Source organism: Achroia grisella, unplaced genomic scaffold, assembly GCF_030625045.1.
Source record: "Achroia grisella isolate CSIRO2021 unplaced genomic scaffold, CSIRO_AGI_Agris_v1 utg516, whole genome shotgun sequence".
Taxonomy (NCBI): Eukaryota; Metazoa; Arthropoda; class Insecta; order Lepidoptera; family Pyralidae; genus Achroia; species Achroia grisella.
The window spans coordinates 646666-664910 of NW_026712909.1; the positions used below are offsets into that span (position 1 = coordinate 646666).

At 32.1% G+C, this 18245-nt stretch overlaps 1 protein-coding gene across 1 annotated transcript in view; it reads left to right on the forward strand.

Annotated features, from left to right (window-relative positions):
• LOC131847165 (mitogen-activated protein kinase kinase kinase 7) overlaps positions 1-18245 on the forward strand; it is a 29007-nt gene continuing 10762 nt past the window's right edge. The window contains exons 1-7 of the mRNA XM_059196644.1: positions 1-234; positions 315-614; positions 926-1105; positions 1952-2087; positions 3150-3250; positions 4299-5123; positions 5500-5584. Of these exons, the coding sequence (XP_059052627.1) occupies positions 154-234; positions 315-614; positions 926-1105; positions 1952-2087; positions 3150-3250; positions 4299-5123; positions 5500-5584 (1708 nt within the window). The 5' untranslated portion in view covers positions 1-153. The remainder of the gene's footprint in view (positions 235-314; positions 615-925; positions 1106-1951; positions 2088-3149; positions 3251-4298; positions 5124-5499; positions 5585-18245) is intronic.

The window sequence follows — 18245 nt, forward strand, 5'->3', positions numbered from 1 at the left end:
CTTGTCGCAGTTGCTTTTCTCTGCCAAACAATACTAAGAAAATTGATTTAACCACCTATTTTTATACATTTTACAAAGAAATTTAGTTAGATCTTTCCAACTTTCTTATTTATTTGTACTAGTCATTTTGATAATGTAATAATAAGTGTACCCATGGCTTCCAATTCGCAAGATTCGCCTGTTCAGCAGAGATTTGTAGAGGAGATTGATTATAGTGAAATACGTGAAATATCGGTAAGTATTCTATGAATAAAACTTGTTTTCTCTGTTTTCATTACATGGATCTTCATTAAAAAAAATATTTTTTATTTTAGATTGTCGGTAAAGGTGCATTTGGTGTAGTTTGGAAAGGTCTGTGGCGAGACACATTTGTAGCTGTAAAGCACATAAATTCAGAAGCTGAAAGGCGTGAATTTACCATAGAAGTTAGGCAACTCTCGCGTGTTTCACATCCTAATATCGTACGGCTCTATGGAGCGTGTACACAGAGAGACCATGTTTGTCTAGTAATGGAATATGCAGAAGGTGGTTCACTGTACAACGTGCTGCACAATCGCCCCAAGCCTAAATACAGCGCAGCACATGCCATGAGCTGGGCACGACAGTGTGCGGAGGTAAATAGACTAAAACATTTTTGTTATAATTGATAAAAAAAATGTAATCATCATCACAACTCCTTATTGTTTTAATTCTGGTTGTTCCCACAAAAACAAGGGTATGTTTTATAATTTTTTATTTTGTAAGTATTCTTTGTTCAAGAGACTTATTTTTTTAGTTTGTAAATCTTATCAAAGAATTGAACACCTAAGATCACATTAACTTCACACAAAGTATGTATTATAATGTTATTGATATATTTTATAAGTAAAATATATCAATAACATTATAATACATACTAATTTATTTAATTGCATCAATTTTACAGGGAGTTGCATATCTTCATGCAATGAAACCGAAACCACTAATACACAGGGATTTAAAACCACCAAACTTACTTCTAGTGGGTGGTGGTCAAAGGCTGAAGATTTGTGACTTTGGTACTGCAGTTGACAAAGCCACATATATGTCCAATAATAAAGGCAGCGCTGCTTGGATGGCTCCAGAGGTATAGAAATACTAATATTATAATTCCAAAAATAATTCTCTGGCTATTCTCTGTTGGGTATTCATGCCAAAACTATTGAACTGATTTAAATGAAATTTAGTACACAGTTAGTCTACATTCTAAGAAACGACATAGGCTTTTTAATATGAAAAAAGGATTGTAGAGGCTTTTAATAGTGAATAATAATAATATGAATGAATGTATAAACCATTAGCTCTGTGCTGATGGTTTACACTGGCAGTGCACCAGAGGAAGATGATAAAATGAGCATGAAGTCTGGTCCGTTAGCTCACCATGACAAATTTACCAACAATTTATTGTGATGGTTTTCAAGTGAAAAGTATGAAGGCTAACCTGACTTGGTACTCAATCTGGTCACCAGCCACACAATCATTTTTTAAGCTAGAATGATGAAAGTTTTTTTTGGAATATTAAATATTTTTTATTTGGGTTATTGTTTTGTTTATTTCACTTGTAAAAAGTAGATTACTTTCAAATATAAAGCTCATGTAGATACTTTATACCTTAGAGATTTTACATAAATCTTTTAATAAGCTCTTTGCAATGAAGTAGTAATTGTAAATCTCCTGTAGTTGTTGTATTCATTGTAACCAAAAAAATCTATTATTAATTGATCTGAGTTAATATTAAATTAGCATGAATTAGATAAAAAATATTTTTAAATTTAAATGCAAACTGCATTTAATCTTACATGTTTCTGTAATTGGAATGTTTACAAACTAGATTAGATATAATTGATCAATACTAGCAAAGCAATGCATGAATATAGCTTTGTAATCCCAAGTACCAATTAAATATTATTGAAATATATTTATTGTATTCCAGGTATTTGAAGGATCATCATATACTGAAAAATGTGATGTGTTTTCATGGGGTATTATTTTGTGGGAGGTACTTTCAAGAAGAAAACCTTTTGAGGAAGGAGGCTCAGCTTATAGGATAATGTGGGCTGTTCACACAGGTATAATTTTTCAAACAATTTTTACATTTATAAGTGTGATAATGTGTCTGTTGGTGTTACTTTTTATGACCAAACAGCTGAATGAGTCTTAATGAAATTTAATAGTAATCAAAATATAATAAAAAAATATCTTCGTCATGGACGGACATAGACTATTATTATATGTTAAAAAAGCAGACAAAGTAAGAGGACCCAGCTATATACTTATACAATATTTAATAATAAGTATGTTGTCTTTTTAATCAAATGATGATACTTTGAATTTATATAAACTAAATAAAAGAGACTTTTTTGAATTAATACTTGTTTATGTGCAATATAGTTAATGTTCACTATGAATTTGTATTGTGTGCCTTCTAAGCTATACTACTAAATAACATGAAAGGCCAATTTACAGTATGCTGATTAAAACCTTGATAGCCTATCTGACAATATAAATGTTACTACTATATTTTTTTTTTCTTGAAAATTTTTATTTAACAGTAAAGGTGCCAATATAATAAGTATATTTTGTACCCCAAAGAATTTCCATCATGATATAATCCCTACAGAAATAGGAAAGAGGTACATATCTTATCAATTGCACAAAAATCAACTATCTATTTTGAGTTTTGTTAACAGATATACACATTCAGATATTGGTATTTGTTAAATGGATAATGTCAAAAATAACACTCTCAAGGTGATACTCAAATGAATGTAAGCAGAGCTCACATGATGATAGTTCAAATATAATTATTTAACTTTTACTCTAACTTTTAAATTTATTATCTGTCTATGTTCCTTATATAAATATTATATAATAAAGATAGACTACATGGAGATGAAAAAATATTATTATTGTACTCTCATCATAATATTGCACTTAATAGATGTGAATTCTTCTATTTATGTGGAGAAAAATTTTCATTAAAATTTTTTTAATAAAATTCATAAAATGCATATGTGAAAACAATATAAAGAATAAGCAATAGATATAAATATTATTTTTATAGATACGAAAGTTTATTACTTTTAAAATCTGGCAATGGTGATTACAATATTTTTCTTTTAAAATTTTAGGTCAGAGGCCAAACTTAATAGAGGGCTGCCCAAAGCCAATAGAACAATTAATGACACAATGTTGGCACAAAGTACCAGCAGAGAGACCCAGTATGGCTCAGGTATGGCATCTATTTTTATTGTAAAAATGCTTTTTAAAAATTATTGGAATGTAGTAATACATCTGTTTATAATTTTTAGTAGTAAATATAATTTTGTGTGTGTTTTGTAACTATAATGTCAAAACATGATTAAAATTTTAACACATACTTACATTTCCTTTGGTAAAAGATTAAACATATTTCAGCACTTGGAATCTAAGTAGATAAATTTTTTTACACACCACTTTACCCCTGATGGTTATGGGTTCGATTCCTCACATGGTGCAGACATTTGTATTCATGAGTATTATTATTTATGTCGGTCTGGGCGTTTCCTGTGTGTATTATGCAAGGATTTTAAAAAATCTTGTATTTATATCAATTGTCTAGTACCCATGACACTAACTCTGCTTACCATGGAACTAGATAGTGCTGTGTTAATTGTTCAGAATAAAAATAATATGTTATTTATTTTGCTTTTTGTATTTCCTAAGACTTTTCTTTGTTAACACTATCATATTATTAATATTTTTACCAGATTGCAAGCAAATAAATAATATTTCATATCAATAATTCAGAAAGATTTAAAATGTATCAAAAATTTAACAAGTTCTGCACTCACCCACTAATAATAATATATTTTCTTAAACATTAACTAGGCAAATTTATAAAAATCCATACTATATTGTAGATACTGCTGGCAACTGTTTAGGCTGTTTAATAATGTACTAATTTAAATGTAAGTTATTAAAAATAACGGTAAAAAACCTACATATACATAGAAAATTAGCATAGTTTGTTCACATGTGACTGTTAATTTAGGATTTCAAAATTATATCGTAGTCTACAGTGTTTCCTATAGATCAAATATTATGATTATTTATAAAATAATAATAAGGATATCTTCTTTGATCTTAGTTCCTCACACTTTTACTAGAAGTAGTAGTAGTAGTTTGTCATTGTTCTTTATAAAATTTTGTCATTTTCTTATCTAATAGTAATAATCGCCATGTAGGTCTATTAGTAGGTATTTTCGGAAGTGTCTAAGCACTACACTATGTAATTACAGGTTGTAGAAATGATGACAGCGCTTTGTGAGTTCTTCCCAGGCGCTGACAAACCTATTAACTACAACGACTGTGAAGTGGACGATACAGATGACCAGTACTTGATGCACACAGAGGACGGGCTTGGCACCGAGACAGATGACATTATATCGTCCCAGGTACTCCTCCCAACAGACGTAGAATACGAGAGCAGCCCCAGTCAAGTTGTTCTCAGGAATACCAACAACTCCATACCAGGATCCAGGCCGCGCAGTTTTGTAGAAACGCAAGTGACTAAATTACAAAATCTTATTGCGGCCGAAACGCAGCCGAAAGTAACGGCGTTACCTCGTGAGGAAACGGATGCGTTAAACAGAATAGGACCAGTAAGAATTCCGCTACAGTTCAAACCGCCCGATGAAGCTGGCAGGTCGCCTGTATCTATAAACCGAATTTCTAGCTCACCAGTACCTTCTGAAGGCAGACAGTATTTACATAGTGAAGGCAGCACTCCACAGGACAGTTTGCTTGCGGTTAGAAGCCCTATTAATATATTTAGTGAGAGTTCTTCTCCAAAAAGATTGTCTCCTGTAGTTTATTATAATGTTGGCAACATAAACCCTAGGCATATGGATATAGATCAGTACTGCAATGACAAATTATCACCCGGTGGATGTTCATCGGTAGCGACGAGCAATTCTAATTCCCTAAGAAAAGAGGACTACAATCAAAACTATAGTGATAAAGTGAGTGCAGGAAATAGTCCATTGATGCCAATGACTGAATACAATGGAAATATTTCACAAAGTCATCCAATTCAAATGCCTTTACAGATAGATGTCGGTTCTGTAAGTATAGTTGAATTCTCTTCTCTCCCTGATACCAGTCCAGCCACCTATGTACGTAAATATTTATGTAATATTTTTATTTTTTATTAGGCCATTTACCTCCATATTCTGTACTGATATTGTTATTAATTATCTTTTTCACACTATAGCATGATTGCATTTATACAATGATACAAATATTTCTATTAATATTTATTATATTTTAATAGTGACACTAATTACTTCTTAACCATACACCTAGAATTTATATGTACCATTATTGTTCATTATTACATTTTATAACCAACAATCTGATTAACAATTATTCCCTTCTACATATAATATATTATTATAAGATTTGAACATTGCCAATAATGATCATTGTTTGTATTTACAGAACCCTTGGGAGTTGCAAGATCCATATGACTATGACGACCTAAGTGTCAGAAACAGTGCTGGTTTTGATAAATTTTTCACTTTTGGTAAGTATTGCATGCATTTATTGACATAATTCAGAAACTGTATATGGAATCTATGAATATAAGAAAATCATCAAAATATTATAAATCATTACTGCATGTAGAAATGAATATTTTTTTACAAATAAGTCTAGTTCAGAACTGATGTCAGTGCATCAATAATGGCTCTTAAGAAAATTATCTCTTAAAGAATCTTAACAATATTTGTATAGATTACGCAGTTTCTTCCTTCAGAATAGGGTCCAACCATCTCAGAAACCAATATTATTGAACATTGATTTGACAATTTAGGAAAGTAACTAACAATAGCCATTATAATAGAGACTACAGTATTAATAATATTGTCTTGTCTATATTATTATCATAAAATAATATATCAATGTTTGCCAGTTTGAGTCCCTCACAAACTGGTCCATTCGTATTTCTGTATCTATTTATGTTTGTTGCGCAAAAAATTCTACTTACGACTTATTGTTCTAGACTGAGTATATAATAAAGTTTGCTAAATTTGATACTAGATGGCGCTGTATATACTGTACAGATTTATATTTTTGCATATATTTGTTATTCAGGTAAAAATATGCTGCACTTACAGTGCAGCATATTTTTACCTCGATCGTTACTTTATTTTTTACGTTCAAGCGTTCAGCATAATCGTGTATGCTAAATATATGCTGAAATATAAAATCCTTCAATAAATTTTTGAGAACCTCGGTGGACTAGCGCACCGCCTATGCTGTGGGTGCTTAGTATTTATATTATTTATGTATTTACTTTTTTAAATATTTCTATCTGTTGTCTAGCAACCATAACACGAGCTCTGCTGAGTTTTGTATTAGATGTCACTGTGTGAATTGTTCCGGATTATTTTCGTTTATACAAAGACTTCACATGATATATTTAAGTCATGACATCTTTGTCCTCTGGTATGGCAATACGTAAAAGTGGTATCTCTGATAGATCGGACCTTAGTTCTCCGGAATAGCAGATCATTAGGTGTACCACGAGTGTCACACGATGATGTAAAGTCTGTTGTGCTGTTATAGTAGGTGCTTAGTCTATGGTTGCTTATCATTATGTCAGCTTATTTACTATTTAAAGTCTCTGGACCAGAGTGATCATTGTTTCGCAGTTGATATCTCGATTACGTATCCTCTATATATACATGGGCAAATTCGTCTGCATCACACTTACTTAACATTTATCATTATATTTCGCCCAATTTACATAATATCTTTTGAAATTATAAGTTATGTGTTATTCTAATGTATACGCTATATTACTGTAAAATTTCATTAAAATCCATGCAGTAGTTATTGCGTGAAAGAGTAACAAACATCCATCTACACATCCATACTCACAAACTTTCCCGTTTATAATATTAGTAAGATTCTCTGAAGTCTCTTTACAGTCGTGTTTCATATTCTTTAATAAATTATAAGTATCTATAGTATATATGTATACATATTTCATTTGTATGCACATATTTATATACATACATACATATAAATGAAATATCATTGAAACTTTATTAGAAAAACGTTTTTAAAACAAATGGTGGACTTCCTGTTCTATCCCGGACACGAGACCACAAATAGCTACAAATTTCTTCAATACCCTCCTTTGGGAGTTAAAATAGCTTCTGGAATGTTATACAATCTGTAAACTAAAACTGACTGTAGTACAAAATAAAACGAAAGTTGTACAAAAGCAAGACACATGTCAATCTTTTTATAAAATGTTACGGATTTTTGTCGAGCAAAACTTCTGAATCATCTTCAAAAAGTTGTCAGTTCATTTAATTTGTAATAATTGTAAAGGATTTTTTCTACAATTCTAAACCGTTATTTCTAATGTATTGGTACTTTAACTAATAGATTCTTTACAATGGTTCATATATTTTATTTATGATCTCAAAACAATTGAATGTATATAATATTTTTTATAAAAAAAATTGTTTATTATTATTACGGACTGGCACCATCATACACTACTCGCAAAAAATAAGGGAACATAAAAAATTCCAAGTTTATGGATGATTTTCAACATGCTCTATTTCAGTGAAAAATGTTCGTACAGAATATAAAAAAATAAGCTCTTGAAGCTTGAAAAAATAGTATTCAGATTTTTTGGATATCGAATTTTGAATGCAAAAGAATACTACACTATAAGATACAAACATTTGTATTCATGAGTATGATTGTTTGTATCAGTCTGGGTGTTTTCTGGTTGTATGTATATTATCTATGTTAAATACAAAAAAATATCTTATGTATTTATACCAGTTGTATAGTGCCCATAATACAAGCTCTACTTAGCTTCGGACTAGAGGAGACTCTATGAAATGTCCAGAGTTAATACTGTTTATAAATGCATTTGTGAGATAACCATAAATAATCGCTAAATGAAAATATTTTTTAAGTCAATTAAAATGATACCCAAATTAATGAAAATTAATGGGCGTACATTTTTCTTGGTGAGATAGCCTCGCGCTGCGTCGTTAATGTGCATGTGCATTAATCCAACAGCAACAACATTGTCTAAACTTGTAGCAATGCATCATTGGATTGCATGAGTAACCGCGTCGAAATAGCCTTGTCCTGTGCCAGGACGTGCCCGCCCTCTGACTCACGATAGCTCTTATTTATCATTAGCTCTTACAAGAAACACTCTTGTTGTATTTGTTTGCAAACAAAGAAACGGTCATCGTTAATAATTATATAGCCCTAGATAAATTTATACATCTAATAAAATTTAACTGATAGCCATCTGTACTTGAATGATATGAGTAAAATCCTTTATTTTTTAATGTAATAGGACCCAATATATAAAACCGCCTTCCTGTACTTATTATTGATTTTTTAATGGATACTTTTTTTCTGTGCCTGATGTAATATAGTGTATATGTAAATAAATATACAAAATAGGAATAAAGTTAAAGTATATATAAAATAATTTTTGTCTGTACATTTATTCGCGTTAATCTAAATAACGATTTTACTTTATTTTTTTAACTCTATTAAACTTTTATTCCAAGCTATTTACAATGCACCATTTACTTCAAAAAATATAATTGTAGTGTAGACTTTTTCTTCATTTATACTTTTGAATAATCATATTTTTTATTATCAGTCCGAAAGCAGACTCAAATTGTTTCTTATGGGGACGAGTTTTTTGTATTAAAAAAATCTCAGTAACATACTATTACTGCCCCGCTGTAATATATATCCTGTATATTAAAAAATATAATACAATTTATGTTTAGTCCGCTCAAAATCTCCCATATTTTTAGTAAATGCTTATTAATTACTCGGCACGATCAATGTGTAGCTATTTGTTTACAATGCGAATGTGTTACCTACGCTTTTTGATAAATTTAGAAAAGGACAACAGAATCTATTTTATAATCACAACACGTAACGATAATTTATAACGGTAACAAACAATACAGATAAAGGCATAATATAATTTATGTTATCCAACTGATGAACTGATTCATCGTCGCCCCGAGCCAAAAACGCTCAAGCCATAAATAATGGCATTTGATCAGAATTTTATATAACACAATTGTTTTTCGGTTTGCAAGCAATGTACCATGTCAGGTCGACCTTACCGAAATACCCCAGTGATACCACCGTGGTTAAGTCCTGGTAAATTCATCAACATGGCCTAATTAACTTCACGTTCGTTCCATTATCCTCCCCTGGTGCCACGTCAGTACATACCGTTAGCGCAGCCGAGTGAATTATTCCGCATTATACATACAAAAATTTAGAAGATAACAACATCTAAGCTCAGAGCAAAATATTCAATAAGACATTGTTCCTTTCTTATTATTGCTTTACTAATTTTGCATAGATATTGATCTAATAGTCGTGTTTTTTTCTTTGTATAATTGTGCCTTCTTGTGAACACACTAGATAATCGACTTAACGTTATCAAAATCTAAAAACATTTGCATGAGTAATACTTCCTAAACTCCAAGCCGTAACCCTTAAACCTCTATGCGAACTGCGAGTCTTTTCTCGGTCACGGTTAAAAGAAGAAGACCTCATTGGGCTTATTCTCCTATATTTGTTTATACCACAATGGTGGCAAACATATAACATACCATTTTAGCCCCATTGGATGGTAAATGGTTATATTATAGACGCCTGAATTACCAGGATGTAAAGTATTTAAGAAGACGTAGTATTTAAGACGGGAGGAAGCTTCTTTGAATCTCCACGGTCCGAGACCTTAGGTTCCACCATTAAGTTAACTACCTGAACATAGGGATCGCATATTCGTATTTATAGAGTTATCCGCGTGTACCTCTATAGGGGTTGTAATAAATAAGCAAATGTTAGCCGCGATATCTGAGTTTATAGTCAGAGCTTAGTGTGGCACATATAAAGAAAAGTATAATTTCAACGTTTACAAGGCTAAATATTTTTACAGTTAATCATGTTTGAGTAACAAGATATTAGTAATAATATAGAATATTGCTGGGACATTTCCTGAAACGTTACAGGAAACTGTTTATATTATTCCTTTTTATACAAGGAACCAAGTTTTGACAGCTACTCATTAATAGGTATATATTTTAAGAAAGGTATTATTTTATGAAGCTTTATATTTTAACCCTAATTAAGGCGTATTTTGGAGGATAGGAATTAGCTGAAAAAAGTACTCCCACCCCCTAATATCTTGTCTCCATACAAAATCCTAGCTACGCCCATGTTTTCATGATATATGTATTCAATGAACGAAATGTATTTTTGAAATATCTTTTCCAAACCTAGTCATCAACGTTTCACCAGTATTTTTAAAACATACCGTGGCTAACCTAAATAAAAACCGAATACAGTCCCTGAAACGATCGAGTCGATCTGTAGCGATCAACTTGAATTATTCACAAATATTTTTCATTTATCTAAATTAAGTGCAACTGGCGAACTGTTTTGTTGTTTCTGTTCTTCAGATTTTCGTTAAACCGTAGTATTTTGATATTATGTATATACTATAGTTCTTAGCCTTTCTTGCTTTTTTTGGAGATAAACGATAGCTAACATCGATTCTCGGCACACAATCTATCTTTACGCCAAATATGGTAAATAAATAATAAACAAAAACACACTTCCGCATTTGTGATATTAGTTATAGTGGACTATAGCCAAAAATAGAGATAACGACATTTTGTTTTTAATTTGGCGGACATGAATATTTATTATTTGAAAGAATGAAAACCATAAGTAGTAGCTTGCATAGTAATGCATCACGGTTCATCTATTTATCTTCATAACATGAACGAAGCCGTGGGCACAAGTTTATACTATTTATTGGATGCTATGATAAAATTATCAACAACTTATGTAACATAGCCGTGCGCTTCAGCTAAATAGATTCGATAATGCGCATGCGTGTTAAATGCAGTAATAATTCAATAGCTATGAATGTATAGTGTATGTATATGTATTGCGGTCCAGATGCGGTCGGTCCCGAGTGACTCACGCTTCTCGGAAGAGGCCGAGACTATTTTAGACTGTGTCCGCTTACCTTCTAGGAACCCAGTGCTGGGACCAACGACCGAACTAAAGCCAAAGTATTGTTAGACCGTTAACAGGAGTATATGCTGTAAAACTGGCAGTGTCAGAATTGTCTATGTATCTTTAAATGTAACATAAGTGAAAAGAAAATAATAATAACTTTAATAGGCAATTCAGGCAGACCCATCTGATATAAAGCTAAGCAAACCTTGTGTGGTGTACTAGGTAACAAACAGAATGCTTGAAAATCATTTTTTAAGTACATATATATATAATATACGTAGAATACAAATAATCATACTTTGAAACACAAATGTTTACGTCGTGCAAGGATCGAACTCGCGACCATCAGAAGTAACGGTTAACCGCTAAACCACTGAGGCCGTCAATTAACCACAACATTCAGTGTTATGCTCGTATACATTTATACTAATATTAGAAATGTAAAAATGTTTCTGTTTGTTAACTTTTACCATAGTGGTTATATTCTTATTTCAAAAAAGCTGTATATTTACATGTATCAGCTATATTTGAACAAATAATTTATAAAGTGGTATAATAGCGCAACCGTCTTTGACATGATTAAGATTCCAGAAAGTATAAGTTTTTGTAGTAATCAATTCATACGTAATTTGGAAACTTTTAAACCAATATTCACTTCAACATGAAACGAAATAAACAAAACGGGTTGTTTTATCGATTAGAATGGTGGGCATTCTCACTTGTACAAAAAATGCATTTAGCTTTTATTATTAAAATCGTAACAGACCGCATTCGCTAAATGTGTTTTGTTCGATATGAGCGGTCATGCCTTGAGAAGGTGTAGAACAGTGACCGTACTTTTCAAAATAGTGGTAAAAAATGTCCTATATGAAAAATACTTTTAGTTTTACAAGTACGAAAAAGTATACTGCCGACACTAGTGTGTTAGATATATTTTATGTTCCTGTACTAAAAATAATACTACTTTTTTAAAATATGATTATGGAATGGTACTTCCGCCTGTGTTAACGGTTCACGCTGGCGGGGCACCAGTGAATGATGATGAGATGAGTATGAAGTCAGGTTAGTTAGTTAACCCACCGTGACAAATTCACCAGGAATTTACCACAATGTCTTCCAGCGAGAATCGCGAAGGTCAACCTGACATGGTACATTGATAGTAATGGAATTATTAGTCCCTATAACAACTCTTCCACAGAACAATACTATTACTACAGCACATCAAAGGCAGGCTTTGTGCAGAGTCCTCTACCTGGTTTCCCTTAACGAAACTTTATACTTGTTGTCTATGGTTAATTTAAATAACAAGCACTCTCTACCTGGTTTCCCTTAACGAAACTTTATACTTGTTGTCTATGGTTAATTTAAATAACAAGCAGTAATTTATTATACTCCTAAGTTTAGAAATGGTAACGCTATTAATATGTATTTACATCATTATAGGTATTTACGCGTCATTGTCAAAAAACATTCGGTATATCGAACTGTGAAATTAAATTTGAGACAAAAACTCAAGTCATGTATTTGCGCACGCGCATAGCTAGACGGGTCATCTTGTGTTTACCCGCTGCTTCCGGGCTCGGTTGCTGAACGACCAACGACATCACACGCGTCATTTGTATTGTATGTAATATTGTGAAAAACAAACCTGTAATGATGTGGCAAGCTAGCGGAATACTTGCGTGATGGAAAAGTGACAAGCATTGGCATAAAAGACACCACGATCATCCCCTAATAGGGTCGTAATGAGCGATGATCCCTTATTGCAATTCATATACATAAAGAAAAAGGTATTATTTATACCTCCTTCCGCACTCTGTATGTATTTTCACTATTACTCTTCAACCTCAAAAAATATCTTATTAAATGACTTTCAATGAAGATTGAAGATTCCCTCCAGTAAAGGCCAACTGGGTATTCTATATAAGGAGAAGGCGTTAAGATGTAAACTATTTACTTACGTTGTTAGTAACAAACCAGGCTCAAATCTGACCGCCCTTGTAGCACGCCCAGCATGGGGCCGCCAAAATTCGAGGTGTTAAATGATAAGAGCCTCGTGGCTCCCCATTCGTGACCCATTGAGTGCTGACTCAGCCGACAGACGTCAATGCGGTAGGAACAGCATCGCGTTAAAGTAAATAAGTCGTAATATTTTCATGGGTGCCGCCGTGGCGGGCATCTCGCCGTTATGCGCTGCTCAAATAAACAAATGTGTTGATTTTTATACAGTAACGCCGGCTTTTGAACGCTGACCAATCGAGCTTCATCGATTCTCAATATCGATTATCGAAATACCCATAATAATATAGAAATACCTTGTATTAGTTGTTATTCACTGATGTTCTTGTACCTGTTCGGTTCGGAATGCCTTCCACATCTTTCTACTCCTACAGTCGTATCTAACTTCGAACTTATGCAATGAGGATGTAATTGTCTGTCGGAAAACTGTCGGAATTATCTCAATAATTTATTAGTTCTGATTTCATAGTACTTGCCTTACTACTACCTACTAGTATTCGCAAATGTTTTATTACTATTAATAATATTGTAATACATATATTGCATTTAAAATTATTTTCAGAACTTTACACTTTTCAGTAAAATAATTATTTATGACGAATGGCTATGAAATCAATCGCGTTAATCGAAAAATATGTATATGTGTAAAAAACATGAAATTTAAAATTAACAAATTTTATTGTTTATATAAATTTCAATTTATTACAACCTAAAGATCTCGTAAATATTAAAGTATGAGTCAGGGTAACTACCTACACAACACGCTTGTAAAATACATATAGATAGATATACTTAATAAAATATGGAGGTTATTTGCTTCTATAATTAGAGATACTAATCATAACAATCTAACCTATATTACTGTATGTATGTTTCTTACTCTACAATTGTTGTTAAAAATCACGATGATATAATTACTTGCAACCTTCGTGTTAATGACCCGTTGCAATGTAAAATAAAAAATAATTATATCTTTAGGTATATGTTTATTGTAAAATAAAGCTAAGATATTTGTCGAGTGTCACAGATAGAAGCACGTCGGCGGGCATGAATCATCGAGATACAATTAATCTAATTTAAGGTTATCGGGGAGGCATGGATTGGCCTATGTCGTCGCACAGTCTCGCTGCGCCGCGGCGCGCCGGCGCATCTTGGTTGCCCGCACTGCATATGCATCCGGTGCATTAACACGCACGCACCGCGCTCCTCTCGTGACATAGCGTATACTTGATGCACGTGATACCAAGGACGTTACCAATGTTATTGTAATTAGTGAAATGCCGCAAAAGGATTGTTCCGTACAAGTTTCGATTAAGGTGCAGCCCGATTACGAAAAATTGCAAGTGATTGTCGACGTTCTCATGAGTGAGTAGCGGTTTTCTCGAAACAATCTAAGTTAGGTTTAAAATTAATTATACAAATTATTACTGAACGTAGTATTACTAACTTTTACAACATTACTAATGTTTGAATTTGACTTTTTTACTATAAGTTTATATAATTATTAGCATCGGACTATACATATAATGCACCTTAAAATCTCCGTAGCTTCCATTAAAAAGTTATAATTATAATTGATTTCATACACTTTCTTTTCATATTGTATACTGATAAACTTAATACTAAATTAAGCTTTTACCTTTTTAATTCTCCAGGTTCAATGTCTCTGTAGGGAGATCTGTTATAGGACGAGGATGCAACTGACGACGCCGGTTATAAGAAATCAATTTTATTTTTGCGTTCTTTTCCTTCTTCAACAAGTCACAGTCGCGAAAACAGAATTTTATAAATATACTTGTTATATCTCACGGCTTCAATCGTATGTTCTTTAATTTACTCCCGGAAATGTAATAATTTTCGATTACTTTTCGCCTTGATTAGGGAAGTTTCCTAGTGTAGCGACATAGTGTAGTCATGTCTTAAATATTTAAAATCTATTAAGTATTTGAAAGATTTAGAAATTTGCAATAAATTATGTCAAATAGTTTCAAAAACCTTGGACAAAAGAGAATAAAACTATCCGCGTCCACCTGGCATAACTGGCTAGCTACTTTATTTTGTAGTTTAAAAATATAACAATTATATTTTTTATATTACTTATATATTATAAAGAAAAGCACACACATACTGTTTTTAAAAAAAAAAAAATAAACCTGTACAATTCACAGAGCGCCATCTAGTCCCAAACTAAGCAGAACTTGTTTCATGGATGCTAAATATGATACAAATGCTTGTCACGCTTGTGAATCGAACCCGCCACTATCAGAAGTAAGGTTTAACCTCTAGACTACTATGGTTAATTCTTAAGAAGTATTGTGCACATGACTTCATAACCGTGCTCCTTGGTATTAAATGAAGATCTGAATATTATATAATTATGACAATGGTTATGACATTTTGTTTGTAACCCGATTGTAATAAAATATACCGTATATAGTGAAAACCTCACCGAAGTCGGTTTAGTGTCCACAGACAAAAATTGTAACAGCATTTTTTATGTTGACTAGGTCCCCCAATAATAGTTTTTTTTTCATATATGTTCCATGTGCAAATAACGATCAGGTACATTTTTTATTATAAGTACAAATTTCTCTTGTAAATCCAGAAACGGCCTGAGTGTATTATATTTCTTAGAACCGTGAATCGCAAGCTTCTAGAGAAAAAAAATCTTAACCTTGAGCTATAAGGAAAAAGTGAGGAAGTTTTTAGGGATAGTAAATAATCTTGGAACCATACACTTTATAGACCTCAGGACCTTGTGTATATACAATTATAATTTTGTGTACATCTCTCTAAAACACGAAGTATTTAGAGCTTATACTAGCAACCTATCCAAGGATCGCACCGATGCAGTTATAGTACGGTTTCCATATTCGAATTAAATAAATTAAATTAACTAATAACATTTTTCCTCCTTTTAAATGAGACACGTTACAAAGTAGCATCTTTGATTTTTGTTATCAGTTAGAGACAAGTTTTTTGTTTTTATTCTAATAAAATGACCGCATTAACATTTTACATTTGAATATTATGTACACTCAATGCTAAATAAAGCTACTTAATATCCCAATCGAATAATATATACCGGTCATAGGGATGAAGCCGTTGAAAGCCAGTGTAATTACGTTTTCATGTATAAAATGAGCACATACTGATTATGTATTGATTAATAATACATTTTTCATTTGACACAGATTACTGGTTTGTAGGAAGTGGTGGCCTAATTTAATTTATAGGTCTACCTATTAGAATAATATTTGTATAACATAGCCTAGTAGGTACTGTCGACTTCATAAATGTGTTAGAGCACGGAATAGTTAATTATAAAATTAGCAATAAAATTTAAATTATAACCTACTAACTACCACAAATTATATGTTTCTATTCTAAGCCTCAAAAGTTTAAAAAGTATTAAGTATGATGCGATATATAGATTTGAAATCAGTTATTCATAATGAATTGGTAAAGGTTCTTCTGATTGTAACCATAATATTGAATTTGTGCCCGCTAAAGAGATAGCCTATTACTATCTATATGAATCAGGCATACTCAACATACAAGTGAATTTGTATTCAACTGATTATTTCGTAATATTTCGTAAGGATTGCATTCTGTATTTTTTACTGTTGCTAGATGTATCTGTGCCGTGATTACTTTAATATAAGTAAGTACTTATTTCAAATACAGTGTTAAATTGCATTGAAAAACTTATAAAATGTAGTCAGTACTGAACTAAAAAAACCGGGTTTATAATATCTCATGGACAAACGGAAGATAATCATATCATAATCAACGAGATGACTTTTGTGCATAATTGCATCTGAATATCGCATTGAATATGGTACACACTTGTAATATTTGAATTAAATTTTATCTAACTTAAAATATATATTATAGAAATATAGAAAAAAGTAAATAGTAACATAAAGAAACTGGCTATTGTGAAACAAAAAAGCTTACACAATATTAATGATCGATTTGACCTTGTTGATAGTATCGTGGTAGAATACATAGCCTCACCTTCAAATAGTCGCCAATCATTCCCCGCAGAGTACAGCTATGTACATTATGAGTATTTTCTCTGTATGCGTATTTTGTATATAAATACAGTAATGTTTACTACCCATAGACCTCTGCTTAATATGGAACTGAATAACGTATAAAGATGCCAATAAAGAAGAAAGGAGAATCTCTATCGAATAGAAACTCGTATCAGTATTCATTCAATCATGACAAAAGATTGCTGATGTCTACTTACTTTGTAATAGTATAGATATTTTATTAATAAAAGATTACTTTAAATCCCTCAAAATAACTGTAGAATAGCGTAGTTCTATGGAACACTGCGTTGTGCGTTACATCGAATCGCTCTTGGTCGTTGAACCAATTTAAAGGACACTTGGTAAATAAAATACAACCCTGTTATGGCATGGTTCATATGTGAAATTATCAATTAATGAAATATACATCAGAATAACCTGAAAAGTATTGACAACATGCGTTAATAACTTACCTACAATTTACCGTTTCTAAATACCCTCTCTAGATACAGTGAAATCCTTGCTTTTTTAACGTGTGAAAAATATTCACCAAGACTGGCTTGGAACTGACGTTCACTAGGCTTAATAAATAACACAACTATCTTTTCATTCTAGAAGTTTTGAGCCCAAAGGTTTAGTTATCACCAAATTTTGCTCGGGTCGTGAATTTTTTGCGTTAGTATTTTACCGCGAATAGAGGACATAGAGAATAGCCTACTTAGTCAAGAATCTAGAAAAATCAACTATAAGAATCATTGCATTTTTTGCAATGTGTGACACCAAATTCAAACGACATATGTTATCACAGCTAATTATTACGGACTGTGAGATAATCGGTTGTCAAAACGCTATGCCAAAATCCGCCTAACTACAGTGATGCCTAGGTAGATATCAGCGTTGAGTGACGCTTTCGCCGTCTCTATGAATCATCACAAATTTATATAGGTAGCTTAGAATAATATACGTTGAAAACCCTGGTCCAGTCTATAAGCCACACTTCTCTATAAATATTTATCTGTGTTTTTTTCCTGCTTTCTACTATAATTCGTACACCTCCCAGAAACTACTATTTAT